Genomic DNA, 22,311 nt, shown 5'->3' with positions numbered 1-22,311 from the left:
TATGAAATGATATTGAAAATATTTTATTTGAAATTTTAACTCCAAAAGTTCTTAGAACTAGCAACATAGCAAGATTTTGAGATTTTAAAGATCAAATTTCATGGCCTGAAAATTTGAATAATCACGTTAAACTCATGCTCGTTAGGTTAATATATTATATGTAAGTTTGAGTCACACAGATGGACATTGTCCAGAATCAAAGTACCAGTTCTTGTATGTACATGTTTGAAATGTTAACAACTGTTAATGACAAAAGTGTGCTTTTCTACAGACCCAGTTAGTCTGTTTAATCTGTAGTGAGCCCTTAGCTGAGAGATTTAAAATTGAAAACTGACATTTACAAAAACTTAAAAGTGCAACTGTATGGAGAATCAGCCATTAAAGTGTTCCTTGAAGTTTTTTTTTTTCTTATTGTTTTGCAAAATACAAGTGTAAAGTACGATAAGCTTGAAACATAAAAATGTATGTTCACAACCGCTCTCAGTGCCTGACTGGAGATGTTCTTTTAACTGTTTGCTGAAGAACTTTGGACTCTTCAAATGTATTATAAACCGTGGCTTTCCCTCACATATATTACAAGCAGGGACTTTGGAGAAGTTGTCAGGAACTGCGAATTCTGTAGGGCTTAAACGAATGTTGAGGGACAGGGTACAAGGCGGGATCGTCAGGGGTAAACAATCCTTTGATTTTCATAGTTTATATCTAGATTGCTTATTTTATTTCCTATTTTCTTTTTTTATGCGGCTTTATCACCACATGATTTTTCAGAGAAGAAAGGTACACCCGCTTTCAGTGACATTTCTTTAGAATAGTGTGACCAATGTTTACTGCTGTAAAACTCTTAAATGGACAAAAGAAAACAAAGCAAAACACAAAACTTTAAAGTCCTGCTGGTGTCAAGTAACTCCCTCAGTTTCTATTACCCAGGCGCCTCCCTGCCCTTTCTTCTCTGCAGGAAGCCTCTCTGTGATGGTAGAGGAAGACCCCCCAGCACTCTCCGAAGGCGTGGTCACCACTGCATTCATGCCATTAGCCTCTGAACAGATGTCAGCCAAGGAAGCCGGGCCAGCGCCAGATCAAGTTGCTGCTGCCAGCTCTCGCGAGCTTTGTCAGTAAGAGTTGACTGAAATGTCAGAGCTGGGCAATTCACAGGCAGGGCGGCTGCCGCATCCCGCCTTTCCCCGAAGTATTATATGACTGCCACTTTGCAAACTTCGTCATCCTTTTCTGCAGTGATTCGGGTGAGTTGATCAGAATTTACACCCCTAATGAGAAGGTTCCCGTGAAGATCGGGCGGAGAAAGGAAGGGTATTTCTTCACTGTTTGCGGAGCCCTTGTGGTGCTCCATTGGGAATAGTCCCTGGCTAGCAAGTGGGACCCAGGAGACAGGCGAGGAGGAACTGCATCAGAGCTTTCTATTATTCCAGAACCACAAATTCAATTCCTTTCATTGCCGAGGATATGCTGAATTTGTTCAACTTTGAGTGAAGAGACATAGTACCTGTGGAGTCTCTTTCTTATTGTTTATTTATTATCTCTCTAAGGAGACTTATTTTAGGCTATGGTTACCCTTTAGTGCAGGGTTAATCAACTTCTTAACAACAAAAGTACTGTTTGGGCAATCTTGACTTTTTCCCAGTATCATCTCTTTTGCAATGACATGGATTAATTTTCTTTTATTACTTAACAGGGCACTTTTATCACTCAGCGTTTTCCCCCTGAAACTTTCACAACATCATTTGGTAAGCGGAAAGCAAAAGTTCCTTTTATGTCGAATAAAATCTATTTCCTAATTTGATCTACAAATAACTCCTCTGCCATTATTGACCACTTTTGAGTGTTTAATCTGGACTAAAATATCTTATGCTACCATTATTTTATTTTTGTAGGAATACTAAACAAATAGAATTTTGGCTCATCCTAGATTCTTGGAAACATGTCATTATTTTTATGGCATCAGATTCTGTTCAGTCATTGACTATAAAATTTATGAGACCAAAAGAAAATTGAAGTACAAACAAAATCATTTTATCAGATTCCTATGGGCGGGCTATACATTTTTTTTTCATAGGCAGGTACTCTATTTTTGAAGAATGTATTCCAACTAGCAGGCACAATTTTTCCTTAATATAGACTATAGAATATTTATGATAAATATGACTATAAATCATTTTGATAAAATCATATTGTTTGAAGTTAGCAGGCTTTTAACACATATCTTGATGATTTGAATAACTCTAGAGGTTTTTTTTTTAGGCAAAATACCATTGCTTTAAGATGCCAAATATAATGTTTAGAGATTTTAAAAGACATATTTATTCTCTAATTTCTGTGTTGTTCGTTGATATATAATATCCTGCATCTTTAATTTTAAGGAGAAATCTGAAACCTATTTCATATTACATTTTTACTAAAGATAAGTGAAAAAGGTCTTATAGGGTCTATGAACATATTCTCCTCTATAAATTTACTTTTGATTTGATTTATTACTTGGTAACAAGTAATAATCTAGTTTACATTTCATCATTGTCTTTGTTTTGATATTTTCCAAAGTCTGCTTATTCTTACAGAAATCGACTGACTGTTTTGTTATCAAATTTGGAGGCCACAGCCTTTACCTTAAGCACGTTTGGCCACACAGGTCCTTATTAAATCAATTTAAAGAGCTAAACTAATAGTGGAAGGGAGAAAAGAAGACGTATTCCGTGTGACCACATCGGGAAAAGGGAAAAAGCTTCCCTTCCCACCGTCCATCTTTGCAGCCCTGAAGTGAGATTCAAGTTTCAACAGTGACCCAAGACTGTGCCTATTCAAGCAGTCCTGGTTAAGGTGTGGTCCCACGTAGAACTGACCCATCATTGTCTAGGATTCAGTCCCATTCTGCAAGGTGGTCCCACAAGTTGCTGGAATTGTATGGAACCTCTTTCAAGAATGTACTTTTCTTTTTATAGCATGCATTTCCTGGGGGAAATTCCCATTTCTCTGGTTTCCATTGTTTTGACAGTATGAGAGTCAGATGGAGAGAGCCATCTTTAGGTCCTCATAGCCACAGATGGTAAAGAAATGTAAGTAAAAAGACCACAAGCAGAGAGAATGCAGCTGCCAAAGAAAACCCCCAAAATCTAGTAATTTAATATTCAGTTTACTAATATAACCTTGGGACTATCCACTGTGACTTTGATCAGGAATAGATCTTGAGTTTGCAGAATTTATCTGCCATCTTCTGTCTACTGGGATGTATCTTGAGTTTGCAGAACTCATCTGCCATCTTCTGTCTACTTGGATGTCTGAGCAGACATTCAAAGCTCTGTGGAAGACCAGGGTATGCTCCATTTATGACTAGATTTCCTCAATACGCTCTTCACTTAGCTTGAAACAAAACAGTTTTTGATTTGGTATAGAGACATAGCTATTTTGGTCAAATAGAATTTCAATGCTGGTCTTAGATCCTTCTAGTACAATCTAGATAGCACTTTCCCAGCACATTTTAAGAATCACCATATTTTAGTGATATTTTAGTGATATTTTTAAAACAGGAACATGATACCTAGAGAACACTATCAAGAGCTTTTAGACTTTTTTGTTTTACATATTTCCAGGCTGGTCCATTACTTTAAACATTTGACAAACAAATCATTTTTACAAATAAATGGTAATAAATAGGTTTTTTTTTATATTTGTCATTTTAACAGGTCCACATCTTAAGGTATAATGACATCATTTATTTTCTCATAAAATTGTCTGGGGAATTGAGATTTCAATTTTGAATTTAAAGATTTTTATTTTTTTAAAGATTGTTTTTATTTTTTTTATTAAGAGTTTTTTTTAATTCATTTTACATACCAATCACAGATCCCTCTCTCATTTCTCCTCCTACTCCCCCACCAGCCTTCCCCCCTCAAGCCACCCCACATTTCCTCCTTGGAAAAGGTAAGGCCTCCCATAGGGACTCAGCAAAGGCTGATACATTCAATAGAGGAAGGTCCAAGACCTTCCCCCTTCATCAAGACTGCAAGGTATCCCACCATAGGTAATGGGCTCCAAAATGCCAGCTCATGCACAAGAGATGAATCATGATCCTACTGCCTGGGGGACCTTTAAACACACCAAGCTACAGAACTGTCTTTTTTTATGCAGAGGGCCTAGTCCAGTCCCATGCAGGCTCCACAGCTGTTGGTCTAAAGTTCATGAGTTCCCACTAGCTTGGTTCAGTTGTCTCTGTAGGTTTCCCTGTCATGATCCTGATACTCATTGTTCATAGAATCCCTCTTCCCTGTCTTCGACTGGACTCCTGGAGTTTGGCCTGGTGCTTGGCTGTGGATCTCTGTATCTTCTTCCATCAGTTACTGGATGAAGGCTCTAGGAGAGCAATGAAAGAGTTATCTTGATAGAGGGAGACATCATCGGCATAGGGAGAAACCTGGTGCTATGGAAGTTCCCAGGAATCTATGAGGATGACCCCAGCTTAAACTATTAGCAATAGTGGAAAGGGTGCTTGAGCTGGCCTACATCAGTAGTCAGATGGGTGAATACCCTAACTGTCATCACAGAGCCTTTATCCAGTAACTGATTCAGGAAGATTTTTTTAAAAAGAGGTGATATGACCTTTTTTTTATTTTAAAAGTTAAAGTTTTAAAAAGTTTAGAATTTGTAAAATGTTAGCAGTAAAATTTGATATTAAGTAGCATTTGTTAACTTGAATTCGTTATCCTGAAAGGTTTTTTTTTTCCACTTGTAACACCTATTTATTTTGGCCTTATGAGTAAAATCTCCTAATCTCTTGGAAATATTAACTACTATTTCAAGGAATGAGCTTATCTACATTAAGATAGCTGTATTCAGTGTGAAAGTTTGCCTCATTTTTTATGATAAGCATGTTTCCCTGAGTTTAAACTTTTATTTTTTAGCAGTTGTCAGTTGCACCACAATATGAGAGAGGCAATTTTATAGAATTTTAAAGTATAATTAAAAACAAGCTAATGAATTAATTTTGACATTTCTTTTTATTTCTGTTTAGATTGTTTGAGTATGTGATAAATAGACATTAAAACATGTCTTTAACAGAGAAGTGCAGAGTACCAAGGAAAAATGTTAGATTGTGAAAATAATAGAATAATGTTGATTTAAGTGTAACACATGTAGACTGTACTGAATGTGGGGGCATTCAGCATCTTTTCATTTAGCACTGCAGATTTATTAATATAGAGTCTAACTTCTCAGCAGGTAACATGAGAGGAAGAACTGAATTGTCATCCTTACATAAAGTTATGCTTATGGTGGCTGTTTCTAATGTTATACTTTACATTATATACAAGAAAAGCTCATAGGTATCATTCTTGATAATGTGTTTCTAATTCATATAAACAGTGCTCTGGAAATTTAAGATCCATTGGAGGAAAATGGATATTAAATTACAGAAGGAGAAAGCTATATAAATATAGCTAATGTGGAAACACTGCAACTTTTTAGGTGTGATAGTAGCTGATCTGGAACATTTAAAATTATCATAGTTGTTAATGGAGGTAGTTATATTCACCTTACAAGAAACTGTTGAAGAAATGTTTGTGTGTAAGTACAGTTGTGCACATATCATATATCCATCTGTATGTGTTCATGTATAGTGTGTTTGTGTGTGCACAAATGTGCTTATGTGTGCACAAGTGTGCTCACATGGTCTGTGGAGGCCAGAGATTGCTGTTAAGTGTCTTCTTTAATCACTTTCCACTTTCATTTTGGAAAGGGTCTCTCACAGACCCAAGTCTCACAGCTTCAGCTTGATAGTCTAGCCACCAAGCCCCTGGGATCTCCTCCTGGACTGTACTGAAATCACAGAGGGGCACCACCATGCCTGGGTTTTCTTTCTTTCTTTTCTTTTTTTTTTTAATGTAGAAGTTGGGGGATCTGAACACAAGTTCTGATTGCTCAGAAAGCCCTTTACTTACTGAAGCACCTCCCCAGCCTCTAAACTAAAGTTTTAAGTTATTAAAAATTACTAGAAATTGAAAATTTTAACATTCAATTCATTTTTTATAAGAATATTTAAAGAAAGCCAGGAAAACAGCACAAATCATCTTTTCAGTGCGCTGAGAAGGAGCCTGCACTACTCTGCACACCCAAAGACAAGCAGCCAGGGGTGACAGGTGAGCTTGCTGAAATGCTCTCAGAGCAGATAGGTCCGGGGGCTTGTCATTTTCCCTTGACAAAGCTGATTTTCAAAAACAGAAAGAGAAATTCCATATGCCTCCTTTTTTCTTTTCTGTTTATTTAAGAGAAAGGGCTTTGTAGTTAACAGGAAAAAAAAAGTACAAAAAGCTATGAGGAACAGTAAATAATCCATACCTCCTGTTCAAAATATAAAATTGCCTTAGTAACTGTCAGATTCTCAGATATTTTATATTATTATTCCATGTAGTTTGATTATCATACCTACAAATTACACTCGCAGTGAATACAATACTTAAACGTCCCATGAAACATACAAGAGTATGTTTCAATAATACATTTAATGGATCTTAGCCCATGCTCAATTGTATCAAAACAGAGGATATTAAAAAACAAGAAAAACATTTAAAAAATGACTTGATTTTAAAACCTGAACTTACTACCATAGCAATCAACTTAAACATAGACTTATTTACATAAAATAAGTCTATTTTGGATAGACACAGATATTGATAAAATTATGCAGAGATGAAGTCATTAAGTATTGGGTTCAAAATAAATGTCATTATGGTATGATTTAGTTACATATTTGTTGGGAATTGATCACTAGATTTCCTGTGAGCAGGGGTAAATGATATTGTTTTAAAATTAGCCTCATCTAGGTATAAAGTGTGGGAAGCTGGCTTGGTAGGTGGAAAAAAAGAAGAAACTCTGAGTTATCCTCTGATCTTCAAATTATACTGTGACACCTGTATCACATCCCACATTTACAAAAAATAAAAGTAAATTAAAAAAATATTCTTCAAGGTCAGGGAACATAGCTCTCACATCTGTTTCTTTCTCATGGCCTACCAAAATAAACTTGATTATACACACAGAAAGCCATAGCAAATGGTTGTTGATGATAGGATTAACTTCCTGAGCAGGGAGGTTGGATTTAAAATTAGAGCATTAGAAAAAGTAACAGAAGGACTGTGCATTTGTTAGTCCTGGCCATTGTTATGTGGACAGAAGCCAGTGCCTGTAAATGAATATTTTAATTGTTTCTACAACTATATAAAATGGCATTGATTCTTTTTAAATGACATTTACATTATATTTTATTTATTTTATTTTCCTTTTTTTATCACATGGAGTTTGGAAAGTTTTATTTCAAAGAAACTCATGTTTATGTTATGAATTTTAATAAAACTATGATGACTCATGTGGCCTTAAATAATTATTATCTATACCATAATATTAAATACATTTCCTTTTGTATTTTACAGTTTACTCTAGCCTCTTCTGCTTACCCAGTAATTTCTCAGTATCGGTCCTCTGATTTCAATGAATTTCTGCACTATTAAAAAACATGAGTATCCATAACTCTGCTAACAAACATATTTCACTATTTACATGTGCTTTAATCAGTTTACAAATTAATTGTTAGTTTTCTAAAAATTCCTTCTAAGCCAATATCGTTTCCCACATAAATATCAGCTGGGTCTCCCACCAAGGAGATTGTGATTCAAGCAGAATAGCCTGATCTTTATTAAATAAATTTCAGAGAACGTCCCTGAAACATACAGGTAGCACAATTCAACAACCTGTATTTTAAGCCAGAGAGAAAGCTGGCTTTTTAGTGTTAACATTTATAGTTAAATGGCAATTACTTAAGTTTTTACTTACCATGCTACAAATAAATTGTCTCAATTCCCTTTTGAGAATAAACTGAGATTGTATAGATGAAACGCATTCTTTTTAAAAAGGGGGAACTATGAGAAGAACCATGGAACAAAGGAAGGCAGTAGATGATTGTCTATATTCTTAACTGACTTCAGAGTTTTGTGATATATTATCCAGACATGCTATTCCAAAAACCCTTGTATTTTTCTCCTCTATTCATGTAGAAATTACTCCTGACATATCCACCCCTAGCTATTCCATATTTGATATGGCTATGTGTAGTGAATGATAACATATGTACCTGGGGCCGGGCGGTGGTGGCTCATGCCTTTAATCCCAGCACTCGGGAGGCAGAGCCAGGTGGATCTCTGTGAGTTCAAGGCCAGCCTGGTCTACAAAGTGAGTTCCAGGAAAGGCGCAAAGCTACACAGAGAAACCCTGTCTTGAAAAACCAAAAAAAAAAAAAAAAAAAATGTACCTGGGACAAACTACCTTTTTACAGTGCTGAAACTTCTTACAGATTTTTAGCAATGGTATTTCCAAGGCAAGATCATATATATTTTCCTTAATATGTTTTTCTCTTTTAAGTGGAGAGAAATCCACTTTCTTCTTAGTACTTATCCATATCCTTGGGTTGGTAACATATTCATCAGCTCTTATACGTTTAGGGTAAATAGGAACTACGGTATTTTAGTGACTTATCATTGGACAATAACATGGCATCTACAAGACTGTTAAAACCCTTTGCTTACTCTTCTCGTAGGAATCAACATGCAGACCCAGCGCACCACCGTCGCACAGACCCACTTCCTCGTGTCCTTTCTACTGCTTGGCATGCTTTTTGGGAAGTCACACGCTGAAGAAGACTTCATAGTCACAACCAAGACGGGAAGAGTCCGGGGGCTGAGCCTGCCGGTTCTAGGTGGCACGGTGACTGCTTTTCTCGGAATCCCCTACGCACAGCCTCCTCTTGGAAAGCTAAGATTTAAAAAGCCACAACCCTTAAACAAGTGGCCTGGCATCCATAATGCCACCAAATATGCTAGTTCTTGTTATCAGATCATAGATCAAACCTTCCCAGGCTTCCAGGGGTCGGAAATGTGGAATCCAAACACGAACCTCAGCGAAGACTGCTTGTATCTGAACATTTGGGTTCCAGCACCTAAACCAAAAAATGCCACTGTCATGGTATGGATTTATGGTGGTGGCTTTCAAACTGGGACTTCCTCTCTACCTGTTTATGATGGGAAGTTTCTAGCTCGGGTTGAAAGAGTTATTGTAGTTTCAATGAACTATAGGCTAGGTGCCCTAGGATTTCTAGCTTTACCTGGAAATTCTGAGGCTCCAGGGAACATGGGCTTATTTGATCAACAGTTGGCACTTCAGTGGGTCCAAAGGAACATAGCTGCCTTTGGAGGGAATCCTAAAAGTGTAACGCTTTTTGGTGAAAGTGCAGGATCAGCATCTGTGAGCTTACATTTGCTTTGTCCCCAAAGCTACCCTCTGTTTACCAGAGCCATTCTGGAAAGTGGATCTTCTAATGCCCCCTGGGCAGTAAAGTCTCCAGAGGAAGCCAGAAACAGAACTTTGGCCTTAGCTGAACTTGCTGGCTGCTCAAAAGAGAATGAGACTGAGATGATTAAATGCCTTCAAAATAAAGATCCTGAGGAAATTCTTCTGAACCAAAGGTTCGTTCTCCCCTCTGATTCCCTCTTATCGATAAATTTCGGTCCAACGGTGGATGGTGATTTTCTCACTGACATGCCCCACACACTACTTCAACTCGGACAAGTGAAAAAAACTCAGATCTTAGTAGGTGTTAACAAAGATGAAGGGACATCTTTTCTAGTGTATGGTGCTCCTGGTTTCAGCAAAGACAATGATAGTCTCATCACTCGGAGGGAGTTTCAAGAAGGTTTAAATATGTATTTCCCAGGAGTGAGCAGCTTGGGAAAAGAAGCAATCCTTTTCTACTATGTGGACTGGTTAGGTGACCAGACACCGGAAGTCTACCGTGAGGCCTTGGATGATGTAATTGGAGATTACAACATCATATGCCCGGCGTTGGAGTTTGCTAAGACATTTTCAGACCTTGAAAATAATGCCTTTTTCTACTATCTCGAACACCGATCTTCCAAAAATCCTTGGCCTGAATGGATGGGAGTTATGCATGGCTATGAAATCGAGCTTGTCTTTGGCTTACCACTGGAAAGAAGAGCTAATTATACCAGAGCTGAGGAAATTTTGAGTCGATCCATGATGAAATTTTGGGCAAATTTTGCAAAATATGGGTAAGTGCTGATTTCTATAATTGTTACCTGGTTTTGTTTTGCTTAGCTTTGCTTGACCTCTACTGCAGACTTCATTAAAAGCATAGAAACATTTCCAGTATTTTCTCTTTGTATCTCAGCTGCCTTTGTGTCTCATTATGTGGTGAATTTCAGCTCTTTGTTTCTCAGTGCTTAAGAAAAATTACCAGAGAATTTTCCCCTAAACTATTTTCTGATTTCCTTTCCAAAACGTTGCAAAATACTTTAATGATGTTAACTAAAGTTTGGAAATAAATGCTGGTATCAGAATTACAATAATGAAAATGCCTTTCAACCCATACGATTATTGTTTTTTGAGGTTACCAGGTTTAAGAAAGAGGAGGAATAGGTCCTCCTATTGTGTAAAGCCTGGGACAGTGGCATCTGATACAGGAATAAATGCTAAGTTTCGAATCACCAGTTATTGGGTACCCACCACTGCCGCCGCTGGTGTAGTAACCCAATCAAACTGATTGATAAATCCAGGTTTAATAAACAGAGCCAAGCAACTTCAGGGCGACCCTTGGGAAGGCAGGGGAGCAATCACATGGCAAATATGTTGGCCAGGTCTCTAGTAGTCTATAGGCCTAGTCTTGAGCAGCCTCCAGCGTAGGAGATGAATCTTGCAGGGCTTTCTGAGGGGAGGGGCTACTGCTTAGCAGCCTTTTAGAGGGGGCGGGGTCTGGAATGTGAGGAGGAAGAACTGTGGGGCCGGGGAAATGGGGCCCCAAGCTGGAGATCCCCAACATCCCAACCTTTTGGGGTGTATATGGACATCGGTAGTGCTTCCACCTAAACAGTAAACTTGTCCCTATTAGGAATATGAATGGGACAAGAAGATGAGGTAATTTCCCTACCCCTTTATTCTCAAAACCCACAGCACTTAGCATTTTGCTGTTTTCCTCCAAAAGTGTCTATCAGACCTTTTAGGTAACCTGCTTCACTTGACTTTTGAGGTCCCTCATGTTTACCTAAATTGTTTTTCTACTGGAAAAGTTGTGTGGCTAGGTTTCATTTATCTTTGTGGTGTTGCCTGGAGTCTTTAAGAAAATACAAGCGGTTGGTTCCCTAGTTACTAATGGTTCCACTGAGGCTTGTTCTACAGTAGGATAGGAGTTGATTCTGTTCGCTAGAAATCATACTTTGGATCTTTATCTTTCTCTGGGCTAGCAATGTGAGGAATGATAGTCTCTCAGGATGCTGGACATTGCTGGCAGTGAGAACACAGCTCCAGCCCACACACTGCATAGCAAAGCAAGCAGCCAATACTCCTGGCATTCTACCTTGCTAAGCTACACTGTTTTTTTTTAAGTCTATTTTCAGTATTCCCTGATTGCAATATATTTATCAGAAGATTACTCCATCATAAACCAAGAAGCATGCATAATGTCTTGGAATCCACCTTTCCTTTTTTTTTATAATCTTTAAGACAAGCTTTACATATATAACTCAAGCTATAAAACTTCACTTCAAAATCCTTCTTTCTAAATCTCAAAAATGCTGGGTTTACAGGGGGTGTTCTATCATACACGGCTCTGGAATAAATTTTCAAATGTGTATTAATGTGTAAAAATAAAACCTCAGTTATGAAATGTATAGATCCAAATAACTGAGTGCATTAATAAGAATAGTAAAATTAGGAATAACAATATATTTTTGAAATCAGTACTTGTATCAGTCGTAACCAGATGGATTTGTTAATACCATTAATGATACTACAAGACAATATTGATAATAGCATTCATTTCTGGTTTTTCCTTTTTATTACATTCTTATTTATTTAGTCTCTCTCTCTCTCTCTCTCTCTCTCTCTCTCTCTCTCTCTCTCTCTCTCTCTCTCTCTCTCTCTCTCTCTCTCTCTGTCCATGTATGCATTTGTGGAGGTTTCAGAACAATTTACAGGAGTCAGTTCTCTCCTTCCAGCATGTGAGTCATGGGGATGGAATTGAGATCATCAAGCTTGGCTGCAAAGCCCTTATATCCTGGGTCATCTTGCCCACTTCTAGTTCTCATTTTTATCCTCAATTTAGACTTCCTCACATTCCACAGTGCTGTGCCTCATTCTGCAGTATCTGTTACTAGTAATAATGCCAATCACTATTGCCTCATATATATTCTTTGTAAAATGAAAACCCTTTTGCTAAGCCTTAAGAGACTTCCACATTCTTCATTCTCCTTACCATGTGTATTCACCCACAGAATTCAGCTGCTTGTAGGACATGTATTTTAGGAACGCCTAAAATGTGAAAGTGCACTGTTCTCTATGACTGTGATCTGGCAGTCTCCCAACACCTCAACAACACAGGTTCTGTTTACTGAAAGGTCCAGACTAAATACACTGCTTCACCTAGCCTCTTTTCACTTTCAAGAGCAGTTGCTCCAGACATCTGTAACTCTCAAAGAAGTCATGGGCTTGTCCATATATGGTCATTCATTATAAATATATATATATATATATATATATATATATATATATATATATATATATATATAAATGGTTCTTGAAAAACTTGTCAGTTTCTGTGGCTATTCATCAAAATACTAAAAGATGTATATTACAATAACTATTTGTCTAGTTGGTTAATGAAACCTCGTAATATAATTTTATTTTTCCATATATGCCAGTTATTCTATATTATCTGGTGTCTCAATATGAGTCCGATTTTTTGCTCAAGGAAAGGAGTACTTGTTTAATAGCTGTGTTAGAGTTACTTTGGTCTCATTTTGTTCTCCCTCCAAAGGCTATGTCTGCAATGAGTTATTTGCATATGTTTTTCATTTTTCTTGCAATTCTACAACTTATAAATTATTAAAGAAAAACAGTCCTTCATGCCACTGATGTCTGTAATTTTTAAAGCAGTTCATATTTTCATGTTAAAATGGAGGAATTTATACTTCCTCTATTAACATTGAACAGTGTTAATAGGAGATGTTTAATGTCTTATTTATGATATGCATAGCATCAGATCAAACATGAGAGTCTTTGACACTTAATGGAATAGTTTAACCCTAATTAAGTACTTCTCTGATGAGTGTGTTTTCCTGGGAAATAAATGATGGCTGACTTATTAATTATAATGTGAAACTTATAGAACAAATCAAAAAAAGTTAAAATAACCTTACAAAGTAGAATAAACATACAATACATTTAATTGGTAAGATCATTTTCCTCCGAGTCCATAGTTGTAGATGGACAAAGGAAAAATATATCATGAATGTTTCCAGATGAATTGAAAACAAATGTAATCTTAAGTGAACTTTAGCAGAGGCAAAGGGACCAAGTGTCAGGTTAGACATGCTTTGATTCTAAACTTCTCAAGGAGGGACTATTTGCCTCATGTACCACCCAGCTGGACTTGGAAGACACTGAACACTGTGTCCATTTTTGTGTGGTGACAGCAGGTAGCAAGCATGACATAATGCCTAGGAGACTTCCCCATACAAACACTTATTATTTCAAAATGTTAGAAGCACCAAGGTGGAGACATGTGATAGCCTATACTTCTGCACAGTCCCAAAATGTGGTTTCAAGAAATGAAAAGGCGGCTGTGGCTCTTTGATATGTTGACACCCATTCTGTCAGGCGATCTGAGCTCTTTTCTTTCTATTAAACTCCATGCATTAGCCTATATTAAAGAGAGGTGGAGTAGGACTTGAAACTGTAATTATCATTTAGGAAATAGGATTTCATGTTTCCACCACTGTTCTAATCAATTACTCTTACATGTGAGTTAAATATATGTGTGTTGCTTATGAGCTTCATTGGGATATAATTTTCATCCACAGTTCGATAAACTCTGACTAATATCTATAATTCATCATCCTGCAACCCTGTTCATTTTGTGTGGCTTTTTGTTATTTATTTCTCATGCCTGTTCAACACATGGTATAAACTTAAATCTGATAACTTTTGCTGTGTCCAATATGCCTTTAATAAGACTAACAACTCAAAAGGGAGCTTCTCATGCCTGGTGTAGGTGTTTTTGGTAAACTGTCTTTGGCTCTTAGTAGAAGAATTGTCAGTATCGATGAAGACTTTTAGTTTAGCGTGTGTGTGTGTGTGTGTGTGTGTGTGTGTGTGTGTGCTATAGTTGATTTTTGTTGTTTAATTTTATGTGCATTGATATGAGATTCCCCTAGATCTAGAGGTACAGGCATTTGTGAACTTCCATGTGGGTGTTGGGAATTGAACCTGGGTCATCAAGAAGCACAGCCGTGAAGGAAAGCCAGTGTTCTCAACCACTTAGACATTTCTCTAGCCTTGTATTATAGGTTTTTAAGGTATAGTGATATGTGGTGATATTGTGTCCCCCAATATATTTTGTACCCTAATAAACTTATCTGGGGTCAGAGAACAGAATAGCCACTAGACAGACATAGGCCAGAAAATGGTGGCACACACACCTTTAATCCTATCACTTGGGAAGCAGAAATCCATTAGATCTCTGTGAGTTCAAAGCCACACCGAAAACAGCCAGGCATGGTGACACATGCCCTTAAACCCAGGAAGTGGTGACCGGAAGCAAAAAGGTATATAAGGCGTGAGGACCAGGAACTAGAGGACGGTTAAGCTTTTAGGCTTTTGAACACTAGTTCAGCTGAGATCCATTTGGGTGATCAGAAGCTTTCAGTTTGAGGAAACAAGATCGGCTGAGGAATTGGTAAGGTGAGGTTGGTTGTGACTTGTTCTGTTTCTCTGATCTTTCAGAATTCACCCCAATACCTGGCTCCTCCGGATCTATTATTATTAGTAAGACCTTTTAAGATTCGTGCTACAGTGACAGTATGAATCCTATGACTATCCCTTAGTGTTATTTTGCCTTGCTTCCTGCTTCTGTATTTATGACCCCTCTCACCAAGTAGAGCCCATCTTTTCTGTTGTATGTATTTGTCGTTACTTTTATAAATAATTTATTTATTTTATTTTATGTTGAGTGTTTCATCATCACGTATGTGTCTTACACATGCCTGGTGATCTTGGAGGCGAAAAGAGTGAATCAGAAACCAGGTATTATAGTTACATCCAGTTATCAGACACCATGTGGGTACTAGGAACTGAACTCAGGACCTTTGGAAGAGTAAGAAGTGCTTTTAATTACAGAACAAACTTCACAGCCCATATATATATATATTTTTTTTATCTGACACAACCGGCTTCTGTTTCTCAGATCATACCACAGTTTGATGACTTGTCTATAAGGATTTTCCTGCTCAGGAATATTATGAACAGTTTGTGTGATGTCTTTGTTTAATACTTTGTGCTGTATTTCTCCCTTTGGAGATAAGGGGCACAGGGACTAAAGGGATGTCACATCCCCAGTATTCTGTATCCTCAATGACATTTGGAATAATCAGGCATATATATATATATATATATATATATATGAATTTATGAAAATGAATATATATATGGATGGAAATATATATATTTCAAGTACTGTACAGAATCTCATGGTGATTTAATTCTGTGTGTGTGCACTAATGATTATGTGTAACAATTTACATATAAAATATGTGTATATATGTTTGTGAGTATAAGATTCAACTGCCTATGCCGGTCAGAGGCATTATGTCTTTTGGAGCTGGATATAGAGGTTGTTGTGAGCTACCTGATGGGATTCTGGGAAACAAATTCATTTCCTCCGTAAGAGCAACAGATTCTCTTAAGCCCTGAGCTTAAGACTACAAGGGTCTGTGTTAGTTGGATTTATTTGACATAGACTTAGGGAATATGGTCTGGGTGTTTTAATATTTTCTTTTAGCCTATAGCTTGATTTTGAGTTATTTAGTAGATTTCTTAAGAGTTCAAAGCACAGAAAATTTTAATTTAATTATTTTCCATATCATATTCAGATTCTCCATTTTCTTTTAAAAAATAGTAAAAATTAGGTACTTCTTTGCCCGTTTAATTAACCTTGATAGACAGATGACCAAATCTGTATAAATATGACTATGTGAATGTGAAGACCATTTATTCTTTATGGTAAGCAACATTGTAGCTATGAATATTTAGATTTATTTTTATTTTGTGTGTATAAATGATTTGCTGTGTGTATGTGTATTAATTCAGGGGGATGCTATTCATTTATTAATAGCAATTGCAGAGGACAAAGCAATGTTTTTATTAATAATTTTCCTTTTAGAATATAAATCAATGCTGAGTTCATTGAACATTTATCATTGTATATTTCTGACTGACTGTATACTATTATCAAATAGTCTTCTGAGTCTATTTAGTTTAATACTTAGATTTGTTAAGTTATTTGAATGTATTTTATAGCACATTTTACTGCATTATTTAATTTTCAATCTATCTGTATCTTCTAAAGTATTTATTTGGGGGCTGGAGAGATGGCTAAGAAGTTGAGAACTCTTGCAGCTCATTTATAGGACCAAGGTTCAATTCCTAGCAATTACATCAAGAGGCTCACACCTGCCTGTAATTCTAGGTCCAACGGCTATAACACCTCCTCCTGTTCTCAATGACACTGGCACACATATGGTGCATATACATGCATGTAAGCACACACATGTATACATAAAAATAAAAATTAATAAATAATTAATAACACAGGGCATAGGTTAGTACTTAAAAATAGCCTTTCATATAGTGTGACTAATTTATTTTTCAGTCAATATAATCATTAATATAACTTTATCTACAACTGCTTCTTTTTATAAATTATCGATTCAAATTATTTCTTTGTAGCTTATTTGAATTTAGTAAATATTTTTAATATTACATTTTATTTTATATTGACTTTTTAATTGGCCCTAAGATTTGTTTTTTAATAATTGTTTTAGGGAACATAGTTGATTCTGATAACTGCCTTATTATATTTAAATTTGGTTCCATTTCAGGCTCACAACAACATTTTCTTCCTTTCAAATGAATGCTTCCTTTTAAGAATTCATCTTAATAATTTCCATTCATTTTCATAAATTCATAAATGCAAGAATCCTATAAGAGGGTGCCATGTATTCACCCCTTTATTTTCTTTATTCTACTTACATGTTCACAAGAATGTTTAAGACTATACTTCAATGTTGTGTGTTTTAAATAGTTATTTGTATATGAGTAAATATGTAATGGGAAAAAAGAACAGTACTTTATATTTATTCACATATGCTCCATTTCAATGTTTCTTTATAATTCCACATAGATTCAAAAGCTCCAGTACATTTTCATTTGGTATACCAAAGAATGCCTTATAGGTTATCTCATTGTATGGGTTGGCTTAGTATAAATGCTCCCAGTTGTCTTTTATTTGAATTTGCCCATGTTTCTCTCCCACTGAGGAATGTTTTTGAGGATATCAAATTTTTGCTTTGTGTTTTATTTATTTATTTAGATAAGTTTGAGGTTTATACAGCTCTGAAGAGACACCATGACCATGGCAAGTCTTATAAAGGAAAAGATTTGACTGTGGCTGGCTTACAGTTCAGAGGGTTAGTCCATGATGGGAATCATCCAGCCTTCAGGCAGACATGGTGCTGGAGAAGGAGCTGAGAATTCTACATCTTCATCCACAGGCAGGAGAAGCAGACTGTGTGACACGCTGGGTCTAGCTTGTGCATATGAGTTTTTAAAGCCTTCACCCACAATGACACACTTCCTGCAACAAGGCCACACCCACTCCGACAAGGCCACACCTCCTAACAGTGCCACTCCCTGTTGACCAACCATCCAAATACTGTAGTCTATGGGGGCCATGTCTATTCAAATTGGAAACTTGGAGAGAGTGAGAGGGAGACAGAAACAGACATAGAGACAGAGACAAAGAGAATACTATGTGTACATATGCTGGGGTAGCTAGCAATGCTTCAAAGAGCACCATAGCTCTCTTCTACAAGGAGATGGGAGTGAAAGTAGCTCGATGAATAGCTGATGAAATACCAGCATCAATATTTCTCAAATAGGACATAGAATATGAGTTTGCGAATAATATCAGTGGACCCCTCCATCCATAAATTCATATCTTGGCAACATAGATTAACAATGAAAAGTAAAAGACAAAAATAAAATACTGGCCGGGCGGTGGTGGCGCATGCCTTTAATCCCAGCACTCAGGAGGCAGAGCCAGGAGGATCTCTGTGAGTTCGAGGCCAGCCTGGGCTACCAAGTGAGTTCCAGGAAAGGTGCAAAGCTACACAGAGAAACCCTGTCTCGAAAAACCAAAAATAAATAAATAAATAAATAAATAAATAAATAAATAAATAAATAAATAAATAAAATACTGATGCCAAACAAAAGAATTTTTAAGGGTCCTTCCCATAAAAAGATGACAATATAAAACAGGCTTACTTCCCATGCAAATAGAAACCAAAGAGAAGGGCCTGGATGGGAATGAATAGACATGGCCCCCATAGACTCAGTGGATAGTCAATAGAGAGTGGCACTATAGCTCTGTGAATTTACTTCACTTGTATTTCTATTTTTTTCAGATTAGCTATTAAGTTCTGTGCAAGCACACTGTGTCTTATGTTTTATCTGTGCTTTTGTTCATCTGGTTATTTCATTATTTTGCTTAACTTTTAGTTTTGATTCTGAATTATATACTCTTGTTTTGCTTTAGGAGTGTTGTGCTTGCTACTTAAATATTCTTTACTTCTTAAACATCTTAAATGATTGATTTAACATTTTTGTGCCTTCTAATATCTTGGCAATCATGGACTAGTTTCTATTTTCCCATTTTTATTTTTCTTAGTAATTTTTTCTTTTTGTATTTAATAATATGTTTTTAGTTTTAAAAATTATAATATAATTACATCATAGCTGTCCTTCCATTTACTTTCCTCTAACTCCTTCTCCCTTGTCTCTCTCAAATTCATGGCTTCTTTTTCTTTACTTGTCATATATTCCTACATATATAAGTATGATCAGCCCTGAGTAATTTCCCTGTTTTTTTAAATTAATAGTATTGTTGTTTGACAGCTTATTAAGCATTTCAATCAAACCTAACCCCTGTTAACTCCATCCTAAATCTTCCAATATCTCTCCACAATGCACATTTCCCTCCCAAATTCATGTTCTCTCCCTCCCCCACCCCTCTCTCTCTATGTTTCTGTTGGTGTGTCCCTCTCTCTCCAAGTTGCCAAGTTTGTTTGGTACTACCTGTATGTATGTGAGTGTAGAATCATCCACCATAGTATAATTTAGAATAGAATTTTAACTTATATGCAGGAAAACTCTTATCAAGATCTGAAAAATGTGTTCACTAGAATATTCATTTTTACTCAACATATAGCTCAACACTTAAAATCATTTTCTTCCCTAATATGTATTCAGCTGTGTCTCAGTCAGGTTTCTGTCAGTGTGATAAAACGCCCCAGAAGACTTGCTTAGGTAAATGGTCTCAGAAGTTTCAGATTGTGTGATGTGAGTTGGCTTTGTTGCTTTGGGGACTATATCAAGACATTTTATCATGGTGTGAAACATGTTGTAAATCAAAGAGTTTCCTCTCACAAGAGAAAGAAAGTGAAATGAGAGAAAAAGGGAGCTGGAGAACCAAGTTCCAATTGAAGATTTGACAGTTAGTGTTCATTTTCAACCTAATTGAATTTAGAATCACCTAGGGAATTGCAGAGGCACACTTCTGGGTGTGTTCTTGAGATTGTTTCCAGATAGGATTAAATGAAGAGGAAACCTGATCCTAAGTGTGGGTTGTGCCATCTCATGGGCTATGATAAGAACAAACTAAAAACAGTATAAAAGTGGGTGGAGTGCCAGCATTTCTTGTATTTCTGATTCCTCTCTGGTCTTATGTGAACAATCTCCCCTACTGCACATTTCGGTGTCCCAATTTTCTAATGACCTGTGTGGGGCCCTGAAACCATAGGCTGGATCTCCTGAAACCAGGAGCATCATCAATCCTTGCTTCTTTCAAGTTGTTCTGCCAAGTATTTTGTCACTCTGGCAAAATGTAACCCATACTTCTAGTGCTGCACTTCCTTTCACTAGATCCAGCTTCTAAAGATTGCAGCACTACCTCACGGCACATGCCAGCAAGAGAGCTTTTACGCATGTTCCTTTGGCAGATACCTAATCAAATCACAGATGTTTGTTGTATGGTTTATTATAGTGAATCTATATAAAGTCAAGAAAATTACAGGTTTATCAACTTGGCAGAAATTGAATTTTAATAAGTCAATACTCATGGAGGATTTTACAAATACTCGGCTTAAGGATATTTTGTGGTAACAAGATACCACGCCTCAATGTGTTTCTTTTTCCTACTATTATTCTACTTAATTAAATATTGAGTATTAATGGAATATTAATGATATAAAGCCAAATTTTTCACAACTTATTTATTTGTACTCAATTTTTTTCCAGTTCTCCGTATTTTCTCGTTTCTGTTTTCTCTTCTGTGATGTGGTCGCTCTGGTTAATCTCTCACACTTATACTTTGTATATATTCAACTCAGTACTCACCCAAGATCTACAGCGAGCTCCTTCCAAGAAATCTTGGATGTCTCATGTCTTGCTTCTTCTGCTCTGGAATTCTGCACCCTGTACTATTTCTTCAGTTACCTGAAACTGTGGTTTCTATCTCTTTATCTCATTGGAATGCGGTTACTCAACCTGATCATCCTTCCCACATCTCAGTAAGTTATTTTCAGTAAGAACTTATGGCAAACATAGACTTGCCTCAGAGTTTTCCTTTTCTCAAAATGCTTGGGTTTGGGCTATCTACAACTCAATTCCTGAAAATCATTGATTTTTTTTTTCTTGTCCACTTTTATAATTGTTGATTACAGATAGGCTAATTGAGCTTTAATCATGAGTAAAGCCCAATACCACACCTTTACATATCTCATTCAGCTACCCAAACATCACTCTGTTACACTTAAAGATTTTATTACAACTAGGGGGTGACTTACACAGTGGAAGGGTTGCTTAGCAGGGCTGGTGTTCCAGTCTTTTCCTACTCTCAACATAGTTTTGTCAAATATTTATGAAAACTCTTTACATTTTATTTATTTTAAAGAAAGAATTGAAAAAGATGCTATTCTAGTTACTGTGATATAACACCAAACAGTAATACCAAGCCAAATTTAGCTGAAGATTCATTACAAAATAAGAGATCATATAATTTAGACTTTTGTCAATCACAAGTACTGTTATTTATGCTTTACTTACTCCTGTTTTTCTTCTAACCCCATTTCTAAATTATATACTTTTTCCCTATAAAAAGGGCATCTCAGTATACACACAACATTGGTATATTAAACATGTTTTATTATTAACAAGGATTTGGGATTTATCCTTTCCATTTAAAAATTCAAGTTTTTCTATTAGGCATAAAATACATAAGTTTATTTTCATCTAACATTAAACATATTTTCTCATCCCCAAATAAACAAACATTAACTTTCCTGACATAGAATTACTTAATTATTCAATTATATATTCAAAAAGGAAAAAAATTGAAATTGATTAAATTGTCTTGTTTCTTTGTTTCATAAATAAAGGTCAGTATTTCCCTATCTTTTTTTGTTATAAATTAATGTTATGACACATCATTGCTTTTTACTTTGGAATCATGGAAACAAAATTATACTTCACAGACTACATTTGAATTCTATCACAGCATACTTGGTGGTGGTCACAGAGCACATCATTTTGCTCACCTTCTGTGTTGTCTTAATATATGGAAGTTCATCACAGAAGTAATAATGTATTAAATGTAAGGAAAGTATATTTCTTAACAAACATTCCATTTATATGCCTTTAAAATAATTTAAAATGAATATAGGAAGTTCTTGATTTTTTTTTTAAATGTGAAGATAGTGAATTTAAACCATGTTGTATCAAGTAAATATGAAGGCAACTTAGAAAAAAAAAGAGTTTATTTAGAAATTAGAGTTTAAGAGGGTTAGAGTCTATGACCATCATTGATGAGGAGCCCTGCAGCAGGCAGGCAAGGATGATGCTAGAGAGCTAGCTAAGAGCTTGCATCCAAAATAGAAGCAAGAGGTAGAGATTCCTAATACAAAATGGTGTGCTCTTTTGAAACCTACCTCTACGGACACACCTCTTCCAACAAGACCATACCTCCTAATCTTTTCCAAATAGTTTTACTAGTTAGGGAGGGACCAAGTAATCACATACACAACCCTGTAGGGGCTATTCTCATTCAAATCATGACAGCAATCATCCACATAGTAATAT

General features: G+C 36.2%; 1 protein-coding gene across 4 annotated transcripts in view; it reads left to right on the top strand.

Moving 5' to 3' along the window:
* The first annotated feature begins 923 nt into the window (after nucleotides 1-923).
* The window catches only part of Bche (butyrylcholinesterase), a 69,055-nt gene continuing 47,667 nt past the window's right edge, over nucleotides 924-22,311 (top strand). The window contains exons 1-4 of one of the 4 annotated variants that reach the window (XM_037206662.1): nucleotides 1,207-1,241; nucleotides 1,691-1,742; nucleotides 6,035-6,140; nucleotides 8,591-10,118. In XM_037206662.1, the coding sequence (XP_037062557.1) occupies nucleotides 8,599-10,118 (1,520 nt within the window). In that variant the 5' untranslated portion in view covers nucleotides 1,207-1,241; nucleotides 1,691-1,742; nucleotides 6,035-6,140; nucleotides 8,591-8,598. Of the gene's footprint in view, nucleotides 1,242-1,690; nucleotides 1,743-6,034; nucleotides 6,141-8,590; nucleotides 10,119-22,311 lie in introns of all 4 variants that reach the window. The other 3 variants (XM_028867196.2, XM_037206661.1, XM_028867195.2) reach the window with 3 other exon arrangements.

The sequence above is a fragment of the Peromyscus leucopus genome, chromosome 6, assembly GCF_004664715.2.
Source record: "Peromyscus leucopus breed LL Stock chromosome 6, UCI_PerLeu_2.1, whole genome shotgun sequence".
NCBI lineage: Eukaryota > Metazoa > Chordata > Mammalia > Rodentia > Cricetidae > Peromyscus > Peromyscus leucopus.
Note: the sequence above shows the minus strand (reverse complement) of the source record. Positions and strands in the feature narration are given on the sequence as shown.